The sequence below is a fragment of the Bidens hawaiensis genome, unplaced genomic scaffold, assembly GCF_021521415.1.
Source record: "Bidens hawaiensis isolate Kalapana, Puna unplaced genomic scaffold, B.hawaiensis_p1.1 tig00014899_1, whole genome shotgun sequence".
Classification (NCBI taxonomy): domain Eukaryota; kingdom Viridiplantae; phylum Streptophyta; class Magnoliopsida; order Asterales; family Asteraceae; genus Bidens; species Bidens hawaiensis.
The window spans coordinates 277,795-290,272 of NW_027492318.1; the positions used below are offsets into that span (position 1 = coordinate 277,795).

At 35.0% G+C, this 12,478-nt stretch overlaps 1 protein-coding gene across 1 annotated transcript; it reads right to left on the reverse strand.

The window, feature by feature from the left end:
• Positions 1–1,715: 1,715 nt before the first annotated feature.
• On the reverse strand, positions 1,716–5,930 carry LOC143547999 (polycomb group protein EMBRYONIC FLOWER 2-like). Its single transcript, XM_077039277.1, has 21 exons — positions 5,775–5,930; positions 5,390–5,519; positions 5,216–5,271; positions 4,995–5,106; positions 4,716–4,881; positions 4,571–4,627; positions 4,355–4,491; positions 4,213–4,275; positions 4,010–4,131; positions 3,858–3,922; positions 3,654–3,706; positions 3,515–3,568; positions 3,362–3,435; positions 3,237–3,302; positions 3,036–3,145; positions 2,715–2,916; positions 2,596–2,644; positions 2,425–2,508; positions 2,266–2,345; positions 2,059–2,148; positions 1,716–1,928 (listed from the first exon to the last, which is right to left on the reverse strand). The coding sequence occupies exons 1-21, from the start codon at positions 5,912–5,914 to the stop codon at positions 1,787–1,789; spliced, it is 2,052 nt and encodes a 683-aa protein (XP_076895392.1). The 5' UTR covers positions 5,915–5,930; the 3' UTR covers positions 1,716–1,786.
• Positions 5,931–12,478: the final 6,548 nt, after the last annotated feature.

Sequence of the window (12,478 nt, forward strand, 5' to 3'; positions counted from 1 at the left end):
TCAGCTTGTTTTTACACGTAGCGTGAAACGTTATGAATGGTATCGAATTGCATAAATTTCTTTTTTTTTCTTTAGGCAAATGATGTAAATTTCTTGTTTTTACACACACCACAATTTGATTGTTTACACACGACCCTTATTTTCACAATTTTTAACTGTTCCTCTAGAAAAAAAAATGACGAAAGCAAAAAATGATTTCCGTCCAGTCGACCATGGGTCTTTGTCAGGATGGACATTACTAATTTCTTGATATATTTTCGTTGAATTGAGAAATCGATGATACTTCTTTTTCTAGTAATTGCGAATTTCAAACACTTCATATGTAACTGGATGGATTTTTAATGGCTGGATAAGGTTTCGATTTTTCAAATGATGATTGGTCGTGTATCATGGATGTGAAGAAAAGATCGATGTAATTTAGAAGTAGAATTAAAAGGCCGATAATTGAACTCGCGTTATACAAAAAGTTTTAACAAATTATAAAGTTGATATTTCCATTGCCACAAAATAACCAAATGTTGGTATTTTCTAGTCGTTCATCCATAAAATGAATTTATACCCTGATTTTCTCGCTACGAGTGCCCCTTCATCAAACCCTAAGTTTCCCCTCTTAAAAATTTAGTTAGGTTTTAGTGTGTTGCGGCTATCCATCTAACACCATATATACAAGTTTCAACTTAATCCCGTACTTCAAATTATTAAATAACACAACTGCAACCCCCTAAAGTCATAATAATATTAACTTAATCCCTTACAAGTTAATACACACTGTAATACCGTGTAATACAAGGTATATCTAAAATAGAAAATCATGCACTGGCGAAGCTTACTTAGGCCCGGGGTCCCCCTCCCCCTCGGTTTTTTCGCGTATTAGTGTAAATTTACCCGTTTTTGTCCGAAATTTTTTATGCGTAGTGTAAATTTACGCGTTTTTGGCCGAAAATTTGAGTCCGGCCGCTCATCGTTTGTGAATTTTTGTATACATTTTGAGTCCCCCCCTCCCCCCGGGTGTCTTAGTCCAAGCTTTGCCACTGAGAAAATGTACTCATGAAGTAACTAATAGTCTAAATACGACACTATAATCTGACTTATTTATGATAAACAAGGTCTTGCAACTTCTCATAATCGGTGCTCTAAATTTGCCATTACAAAATCAAGCAATTTACAAAGGGTGTCATTTAATCAATTCTCATAGTAGAATTAGCTATGGAAGTGGAGGATGTACTATCAATTGTGGTTGAAGAAGACCATTTGAAGCGTAAGCAACGCCAAATAAACCAAGACTATGGTGTCGAATCTTTAATGTTGAATGAAACATTAGACGAATGCAGTTCTAACTATGTATTTGGAGTTTCTTCAAATAGCATCGGCACACTTATAAAGGTGAACGTAGTGGGCGACAACTGGTTGGTTTTCTGGGCGATAATGGGCTGCAACACCGCCCCCGGGCGATATTGGGAAATAGCACAAGCTCATACAACTTAGCTTTACAGTTTTAAACTATTATCACAAGCACGTCGGGAAAGTACGTAGAAAGGATACAATGCAATTTCAAGCACAACGATAAAGAGACGTACTCTTAACATCATATGATGATTGTGTAGGTAAAGAGGGAAATCTGTGAATAAAATTATTCATATAACAAAAGTTCATATCTTTATGGTCACGGCAACAACAGGAAATAAAGAATGTACGAAACTTAACAATGTGGCCTTCTGCTCACTCTGCCAAAACATTCTGTGTTCTTGCGGCGAATACTAAAAAATATATATTTGAAAACACAAAATTAACTTTCGTTACCAGAAAGATCTATTGCTTGACTTTGATTTTGGTCCTGAAACCCTTTTATTATCAAGTTACATCTGTTCATCACCTTAGCATCAAGAAGACCGTGGTGCCATAGCTTAATCAGGAATAAACGCCAACACCTGCCACAATTTACAGATTACGCATTGTCATCTTAAACTCAAACCTGAAGCAATTAAGCAAATATTATCTTTATTCGAGTAAACTTTATCTTAAATTCAAAACTGAATCGAGTTGATCGGTTTTGGATACCAGAGTAATGGTGGGGTCTGGACAAATTCTTCTCCATGTTGGGTTGAAAACGCCTCGCAAGCCCATGGAACATGCGCGTCTGCCAGCACCCTAACACCATAAAAAACAAACGAGTTGGAAATTGAAAATATGCATTACAGTATTATACTATTACATAATATGTATTATGTAACTAACAATATAAGTAGAAAGTTAAATTACAATTACCCTTGCTTTCTCTTAAATGAGTTCCAGAGATGCATCATTTTTTTCTCGGGTGGGGTGACATCGATAAAGTCATCTAGCATCTGGAAATGTATAATCAGAAATAAATTTTATTAGTATTTGTTAGTTTGTTACAAGCTCAAACATAGCAAATTAGCATACCCTTCGGTCTTCAAGATCAGCAACATCGTCATCGACCTCATCCTCGCTATCTTCGTCACCAAACACGTACTCTCGCGACATTGGCTAAAAGTAGACGGTTTAGAAAGAAAATATATTAGATTTTAGATAGTGATGGTGAGTTGTAAAGTTGTTTACAGGGAAAATTGTAACCTGGCCGGTGTGAGAATGAAAGAAACTGCCTTTCTGCAACAGGGTTTTGCTGCAAAACAAGAAAACGATGATAAAATTCCAGAAAATGTTTGAAAAATGGTTGAAAATATCCAACATACTTTCTAGGGTCGGAACGTTCGATCGATAACTTTCTACTTTTTGCAAACTGCAGAACTGAGGGTGGTGCAATGGTGCTGGTTCCGGGTCTTGATTGTGGGGTGGATTCTGGTCCAGAAGATGAGATGCCAGCAGCAGCAGCAGCACGTGACACAACTACAGCATTAGGACTCTGTATTTCACACTCCATAGGCTCGGGAATACCTGAAAATTCATAAGAAACAGAAAAGACGAGTCAATATTCTAACATTTTCAGAAGAAACTAACAAAAAAGTTAAAATTCGAAAGTGAAATTATATGATTAATATTACCTCTTAAGTTACCAAGAGGAGCTGCAGGGGCATTTGAAGGCATTGAAGGCAATTTAAGTCGACTTACTCTATTTGGGTTTCGACTTCGTCTCTCTGACTTCCTGCTTTTCAAGGGCTTACGGCTGTGTAAATTGGAGTTACATATGTATTAGATAACTGCATTCCTGGGTATTAAGAAGTAAAAACTTAAGAGAACAAAGGCGAGCAACTTGCCAAAAAGAATGTGATTCTCTAGCATCAATCATGCGGCCAAACCTCTGCATTTCAGAAGAACAGAGACTTGATAAGAATAAAAAAATAGAATTAGTTTATAAAACATTGAAATTGGTATATTAGACCGTACTACGGCCCCCTCAGAAGTAAATGCATCAGCCGCAGGAGATAAAATCACAGCCTGATAATTGTCATCAACCTAAACAGCATTATAAGGGTAAGCACTCTTGTTCAAGATTAAAACTAGAAACTCCGTGAGATTTATGAAATTAACCAACCCAGAACTCGTAGTTAAAATGATCATGATATGCAGGTAAGTGATATCTAAGTCCCTGAAAGACATCAAGGTATACACGTCAATATCATCGTTATACGGTTATACTGTGTGGGAAAAAAGGAAAATAGAACCATATTTACCTTGTAACTTGCACATTTTAACAGGCAAATTGGACAACAATAATCTTCGGTGACTACAAAACATAAAGAAGATCAGGTTTCAAACTCAGGAAAAGTTGGAACCCTCTGACTCAAATGCAGAGATGCAAAAGAAATTATATTTAGTAACATGACACAGCAAAATAATATTATATTCAGAGATTGCGTCTAACAAACATGAGGTACCTTCGCTCTTGTGCAGCATATTGTTGTAGTATTTGTAGTTGAATATCACATTTCCTTTCCTAAGCCTGACAACAAAATCATAACAAACAGTAATTTTAATTCCAGAAGCTACAATTGGTGATAAAAAGAAATAGCAGCAGCAGCATAACTACCTGATAACCTGAGACAACTTATCAGTGGGGATGTTGTTGTACGAATGCAAGTCGTAACGGGTTAAATCTTTCGCCCCAAGCTCTTCTGCGGTTATACTAACTGGTACTTGCTGCAATATGCTCTTTGGTAACCATAAAATGACAGTCATTAAGTAAGTTTCAAAAAAACACACCTCAAAGCATTAAATCAGGACGATACATACCACAGCTTCAGAATTACGAGGAAATTGAAAAGATGCGCACTTTTCCTCATCTAAAGAACTCAACTGCAAAATAGATCAAACACCCATCAACTCAATTGAGGGAAATAAACATAACAAGCATTAAGTTGATCCTAGGTTTTACCTTCATATAGCATGACTTCAAGCTAACAGTTGAAGTAAACTGAGCTCTCACTCCTAGACTCATGTTACGAGATTGTTCCCTTGAAAATTGAAGAAAATCAATTGGAATCTTTCCCATCAAACAATAACCTTCATATGCTGCCAAGCATGAACAAATAACAGATAAGAAACTGAACACCGAAGATCATATATGCCGATGATATGAAGCATATCTTACAGGAAGTAAACATATGATCCTTCGTTAGATAAATCACTGTTGGATTTAGTACATCAGCTGCAAAATACATAGATGTTAACAACTAAAACAAAACAAAGAACATAATATTCTTCTGAATACAATCAAACTAGCAAACATTGCATACCACAGCTAACCAAAAGCAAAACAAGCGAACCAGATTTGATTTCCTTTGACAATTTATTAATCTCGGGAAGGACAAATCTGGCTCGAGGTGAAGCAACTGTCTGAACTTCTCTATAAGCAGGCAGCTTGCAGACACACTTGAACCGATAAGAACTAGATCGCAGCGTCTAGAAATTAGACAGAAATTGTACATATGGCGTTAGAGAAATGAGTTAGAAAGATAGTAATAAAATAGTTCACACGCCCACACAAACACACACACATATATATATATAACTACCTCCCCATTTGGTGTAAGCACTGGTCTTGCCAACAGTATATACAATGGAAAAAGGGACTGTGTTTGTCGTCCACCCTCCAGAGGTTTATTTATGGATACTGATATTTGTACCCTAGATAAAAACAAAATCAAATCAACAAAGAGTGATCATGTACAGTGTATATCAACAGTGAATGAAATCATTAGTGGAAATGCCTGTGAGAGTATGCAGTATCCCTTACCTTTTCTTGTGCTTGTCTTTTAACTTGTAGCTTAAACATCTTGTTAGAAACGATGGCTGCATGAAAATCATACTAATAATCAATCAAACTCTTCATGTGTCACTGCAATCATCTTTTGTAATAAAAAAAATGCTACTTAAAGAAAGGGCAAATTTAAGTCAATAAGAAAAATACATTTTTACCAGCCCGGTGTTTAAGAATATTGTAGAATTCTAAAAGCGGGCAATAACGCGCGAGGCTTTCCTCAGCTGCCCTTTGTTCTTCTTCAGATAAATGAACCCGAACATCTGAGTCTCTAGAGTAACTGCAAACAGAAGCAAAATACAACTTGCATCAATTGATATAATTCACAAGCAATATAATGTAATCTTTACAATGCGCAAGCACTTGAAAGGATAGTGAGAAGCTTACTACTTCATTTGACGTTTTGTGTAAAATAAGTGATTTGTAACTTCAATTTGAAAAAATATAATATTATGACATGCATGAACTGGACATCATAGCAGCTAAAGAAACGTTATATGTCCAGATAAATAGCCTAAATGCAAGATAAACGTACTTGGCTTCACGAGAAACTAAAGGTATGCCTGGCATGCTTTGGGGGGGACTCCAAACCACTAAAGCTAAAGCATTGGTTTCTTCATATATCTGGGGTTGCGACTCTTCACGGTTACTTCGGGCCCTTGCCAACCTGTGCATTAAATAAATATGCAAGTTATAAAGATGTAGATAAAAGGCACAATCAGCATCTTACATCATTCAGTTCATCCCCATGTAACGTAACATTGATATTCACTGCCTCCAAGTTTAGATAATTACTTTAGCATTGTGATTTTTTAGCATATCAATCTTCAACTCAAATGTTAAATAGTTAGAACTCTTTTTACATATATTATTAATATTATCACACAGGCATGTGCATAAGACATGCAGATCCAAATCTACGTTACAAATGTGTGATGGGTGTTAGGCATCACACAACCATCCACAATCTACAAATTTGTCAATGCTACACTCAGTCAATATACCAACTGAATCATAAATGTTAAAACTGGCTCATTTCCTGAGCAAAAAGTAGACAGCATATACTATTACTATCACACCACCACAAAATGTACACCATAAGTGGCTACCTCAAAAATGTGTTCCGCGACACATGCAAACATATCATAAAAGAAGCTAACTATAATTGACGGACATGATCCTAAAATCCCGAACATAATATGTCCCATGAAACCCTGACTTTCAAAGAGTTCAGAGGTCGAATACTCGTATCCAATTTCTTACTTCCTCATTTCTAGAACATAGCATTAGAATTTTCCATGAAACACATAATAACCTAATTACCTTCTAAGAGAAAAAAAGAAATTCAAACACAGTTTAACAAAACTTAATGTGGAACAGTTTAAAATTTAAAAGAGACCGCACTTCAAATTAACACCAACATAATTACACAAATTAAATGTCAAACATATAGAACATACTGAACAGAGTTACAGAACACAAATTTGTAAATCATGTGGTGTATCGCCAGGAATTATGAATGTACATGTGAGAATGCAACATTTTATACAAAGGTCTAGTTTTAAAGGTTACAACAATTCTAATGACTACAAAAAAGAAGAATACTTTATACATCTTAAATAATTTTGAGAAACACCCATTCAAATGGCATGTTTGAACAACTTCACCATGGTTCAAAAAGGATCAAGAATCCACTAAAAAAAACACAACAAATTCTGTACTAATTTCCAAAATTTGGTCTTTAAGCCCTACTAAAAATTAAACCAACTTGATAAAACACCCATTCAAATGGCAGTTAAACCCTTTTCAAAGTCCAAGACTTTCTTATTAGAAAACTATATGTAGACATATGTTGTAGATAACTTTACTATGACTCCAACAAATCAAGAGTGGGCTTAACCAAATTAATTTCAAAATTAATGTCCTTGTTTAGTCTACGTTTCGACCAATTATAGAAACTCCATATTTAGATCAATTTAGAAAGAAAATGATGGTTCACTCATCTAATATATTAATGAAAATAACATCTCAAGTATTTAAAAGACATAACTAATGCGATCCACATTACTGATTGACAGATCTGTTAGACAAAGCTCTTGTCACAAAACTAGAGCTGCTGTTAACATAATGAAAAGTTTAGGAAGATACATCACAGATCTCGTCTATGAATTAATAGTCCCGCCACAAAACACAAACTTATGAGTGAAAATAACATCTCAAGGATTTAAAAGACATAACTAATGCGATCCACATTACTGATTGACAGATCTGTCAGACAAAGCTCTTTTGTCACAAAACTAGAGCTGCTGTTAACATAACGAAAAGTTTAGGAAGATACATCACAGATCTCGTCTATGAATTAATAGTCCCGCCACAAAACACAAACTTATAAGTGAAATCAAAGGAATTTATACATGTACAAATGAAATCAGTAAAATAACTAATCGAATGAAAAAAAATAGCAGATAAACATAAAAGGAAGTTGATCGAATTGAAAACCACATATCAAACCGAATAAACAAAACCCATACCTCGATCTTCTTGCTGCGGTCGCCGACCGTTTTTTTCCCATATCTAATTATCCTGCAAACCCTAATTGTAGCCCTCTTCAAATGTATGATTTAGATTTTTGTGTTGCCGATCTAACGCGGTATTTATGTTGTACAGGTTTCAATTTAGCCCCTCACATCATACTTAATTAAAACTAAACCTCAAACTAATAAATTGCAAACTATAACCCCTAAAAGATTTTATATAACAATGCTTTAACCCCTAAAAGATTTTTATAAAACAATGCTTTAACCCCTCAAAAACACGCAACACTAATTATCAGGTGTTTTAACTTACAAGATATATCTCAGATACAAATGATGTCATCACTAAAAACAAACTCACACTATTTTATAAATTATAATAAACAAGGCACCCCCAATTTCCCATTGCAGTAACATAATCATAAAACTAGTATACTAAATCTTACCATTACAAAATTAAGCAATAACAAAGTGTGCCATTTATTCAATTCTCGTTGCAAAAATACCAATCGAAGTGGAAGATCAATTAAGACATATGCAGGGTCAATCAACAGAAGACTAAAATGAGCCTCCACGCCTAACCGTTAAATCTTTAAAGGTGAAATTTCAGCAGAAATGAGATTAAAATGTCACTTTAGGGAGGAAATGGCACTCGACACTCTTCTAGTCAACCAGTCAACACTTGTTTACAAGGTACTATTCAATGTGATAGAAATCAATAATGTTGCACCTGAAGATTATCATTCTATCACGGTTTGTTAGATTCTATTTCTGTTCTTTTGCATTTGGCATTTATGCTTCGACTTGTGGTTTTTTGCATGCTTCGTAGAATCTTAGTATGTTCTTATTTAGTATTCTACTTATTATCCGTTTCCTAGACTGCTCGACTAGGCTCGAGCTCAGCTCGTTTAACTTACACAGAGCTCAAGCTTGAGATCGGCTCGTTTCGATCTCTATTTCTAAAGCTCAAGCTCGAGCACGGCTCCAGTTTGGCCCATTTACTATTTATTATTTTTTTTCATATATGTAATGATTATTTTTAAAAATTATAAAATTTTATGTATAACATGATATATATATTATTTAGTTATTTTTTCAAAACATTATATATATTAATTACACACACACACACAGATTCATATTATAAAAATTATAAAAATGATATGCTCGTTGGCTCGGGCTTGTTTAGGCTCGGCTCGATGGAGCTTTTCCACGAGCCGGTCTCAAGTAGCCCGCGAGCGGCTCGGCTCGTCTGCACTCTGCACCCCTATTTTTTTTACATTCATATTCATATGCTAGCTTTACATATAAACTAACCACATAATACTCATATACATTTTTCCATTTTAGTTAATAAATAATCGTGTAACACTCAATAAACATTTTTGTATTTAGTTAATAATAATGATGTTGCCTAAATCTATATAATTACATACAAACTAATCGCATAATACTCATATACATTTTTCCATTTTAGTTGATAAATATTCGCATAACACTCGATAATGTGCTCGTTTATCGTTTACGTTCGTGTTGGTTCGATAATGGCCTATCGACCAGGTGTTGGTTCAAGAATTTCATCAAACACCTGGTGGATCGGCCATTACCGAAGCAAAACTAACGTAACCGATAAACGAGCGCATTATCGAACGTTCACGAACACAATTTACATCCCTAGCTGCCTACGCCTAATTATTATTATCTCAATTTCTAGTCTTACAATACTAATCAACCGAGTAAAATATAACAACAACAGATTGAATAATGACTAATTAATAATAATAATAATAATCAATTGAATCACCAGTATGTACCTCGAATTGTTCGCCAATTCAAAATTAGGGCTCGAAATAATAACAGTGTATTTCCGGCGAGTTTAATTGATGACTTTTGTGACGACGGTGAATGAATACTGATTATTATTATTACGTAGTTCGGGTCTTATTTAATAATGGGTTTTTGTTCAAAGCCCAAATCAAGAAGTATGTAATGTAAGTGTAACTTAACTACACATGTATGTACAAATCGGTTTAAAAACTAAAACCGGTTCGGGTTATAGATGGATTCGGGTTGGGAACAGGTTTGGTTGAAACCGGTTTGGCTTAAACCAAATCGGGTTGAGAACAGGTTTGGAGACAAGAGTTTTCAGTTCTGTCTTAGCCGGTTTGTGAAAAAAAATTACTCTTTTTGGCGTGTTTTTTCGAATCGGTTCGGGTCCAAACTGCTTTCAAAGTACGAGACTACGAACAGATATGCAAACTGACGAACTGGGTCAAATTGGTTTCTGTGATGAATTGGGTCGGGTGACAAACTGGGTTGACCAGCCTAAACCTGTTTTCCTATACACATTTAAGTGTCATGACAGGTGTGTGTTTCCTACTGAAGAAAAAATTAAGTTTTAAAGAAATTGTGTGATTTGTATACATAGCATATGGTTGAAATGTTAAGTTAGATTCATGGAATGATGATGGCGATAAAAACTTGATTTGTGTCTATTACAAATGATCGACTAAACGTACCTCATGTGTGCTAAACGTACTCGTTTTAGTGAGTAAATTGGTTTTGATCATTTTGTTACTTGTAATTTGTTGAAGAGTATTAAATATAGTGTTATTGTGGCTGGAAAACCGAGCACAAGATTATAAAGTTGTATATGTTGTATGTCGTTACCACGGGCTTCAGAAGCTCAAGAACCGGTCGTAAGTGTTGGAATTTCGTATGCCCGAGACACGTATTTATATTAATGTGGCTAACTGTGTTTGATCCAAGTCGGGTCATACCCAATAACGAGCTAAATCGACACCGGATTGTATTTGTTTAAGATATGATCTTTAAACGAATACCGAACACAAAGTTCAGGAAATCGGTTTTTCTGAAAATAGCACTTGAAAGATTAAAATAAATAATTTAGATTATTTATTTATTTAATTATTTAAATTGGTTAAATAATTAAACAAAGATTATAAAATTGTTTTATAATAGTGTAGGCTATAGTTTTATATATATATATATGATATATATATATATATATATATATAAATGACAAAAAAAAGAGAAAGTTTGGGAGGGACCCACCACCACCCCAACAAACCAATCTTGAGCAATATGACTCTTGGTTAAAAGCTTACACATGCAATGGTTTTGCATCTTTTCTTTAAGTGTGTGAGAAATACAAAAACTCCTCTCTCCCTCTCCCTCTTAAGGTTCGGCCGAAGCAAGCAAGGAAGGAGGGCTCGGGGCTCGGTTTTCTCGTGTTCACATCCTAACACTCGTCTGGTGTTGCTCGTGGGTATCACCTCTTGAGGCATCCTACTCTTGGAGGCTAGCCCATCTTCCTCTTCAATACCCTACTCTTTTGAGGTAAAAGAGTTATTATATTTTTCATATTGATAGCCTATTGTTCTTGTAGATTGATCATATTTTCGGGTTTTAGCCTTTAAAACATAATGGTATGTTTAGTATGCTTAACAATAGGTTGTTATTTTTCATGCTTCCGTTGCTAGTTTGGTTAAAATGGTTTAACTAACACTCTAAAATAGTTGCTAAAACCTAACAATTGGCATCAAGAGCCGGTTACAAGGACATAGGTTTTCTATTAGATTTTTCCCCTTTGGTTTTATAAAATTAACATGCATGAGATTTTATAAAAACCAAGATTTTAACATATGGATGTTAAAGTTCAAAAAAAATAAAATTTGAAAATTGGGCCGAATGGGCCGTGGGTTTTAAATGGGCCGAAGCCCATTGGGCCGGCCGGTTATAATTGGGCCGAGGCCCAATAACTTTTGTTGATTGGGCCGAAGCCCAATAAGGACCGCAAGGGGTTTTTTAGTCTTTTAAATATATATTTGGATATGTATTTATTTGTAAGTTAGTCCCTAAACCGAGCCTAGACCGATGTGGATGTTGTGATGGTGTGTTGTGATTTATTTATATTATTATTCATTTGGAATGTAATAATAATTAGGGCTTGTATTTATTTTTTACAAATGGTTGTAATAGTAAATAGGTTGTTTGTAATTTTCTTCATTTTTAGACCAAATGTATTAGGATATATTTGTTGTAAATTGAAGAATTACAAGTTTTGGTGGATTGGGCCTATTGGGCTTATTTGGGTTAATTGGGCCTCACAAGCCCATTTTGGGATTCAAAGCCCATTAAAGCCCAAATTCACCTTTTGGGCCCAAGGAAGCTTATGGAAGTCCAAGGCCCACTAAGAAGCCCAAGTTGAAATCACAACAATATTGAAGAGGAGACACTTGAAGCATTGGATGCAAGATTAAGTGGGAGCATATCACTCATCCTTGTGTCATGTTTTTGTCCCTTAGGATCGGACTAGGACACACACTTGTTTCGGCCAACAAGTGTGGTCCACTTAGAGGCTCGTGTTTATGGTTTGCTTATGGTGTGTGTATGCTTGTTTGATTGTGTTTGAATGGTAGATATAGGATATCAATTCCTCACATAGATCATTTAAAACAAGCATATAAAATGGGTTCTAATAATTATTGGTAATTGACGTGACACGTAGTATTTATAAAATAATTAAATAGCCGTCTCACGCCTATAATAAAAATGGTTTTATTATAATTAGAACCGGTGAAAAACGTTTTCAAATAACCGTGTTACTAAATGCATGTTAGAACATGGTAAAAAGTTTCCTAATCTAGAAATAAGGAAAACTAAAATCCTTTTTAAAAGAAAA

Bases quoted from the DNA above. Each gene is read 5' to 3' on its own strand.
- LOC143547999 (XM_077039277.1), bottom strand. From the start codon at position 5,914: ATGCACAGGTTGGCAAGGGCCCGAAGTAACCGTGAAGAGTCGCAACCC. The intron at 3,707-3,857 runs GTACCTCATGTT...TATGTTTTGTAG, and splicing joins TATGCTGCACAAGAGCGAAG to TCACCGAAGATTATTGTTGT. The intron at 2,645-2,714 runs GTATGTTGGATA...CTTGTTTTGCAG, and splicing joins GAACGTTCCGACCCTAGAAA to CAAAACCCTGTTGCAGAAAG.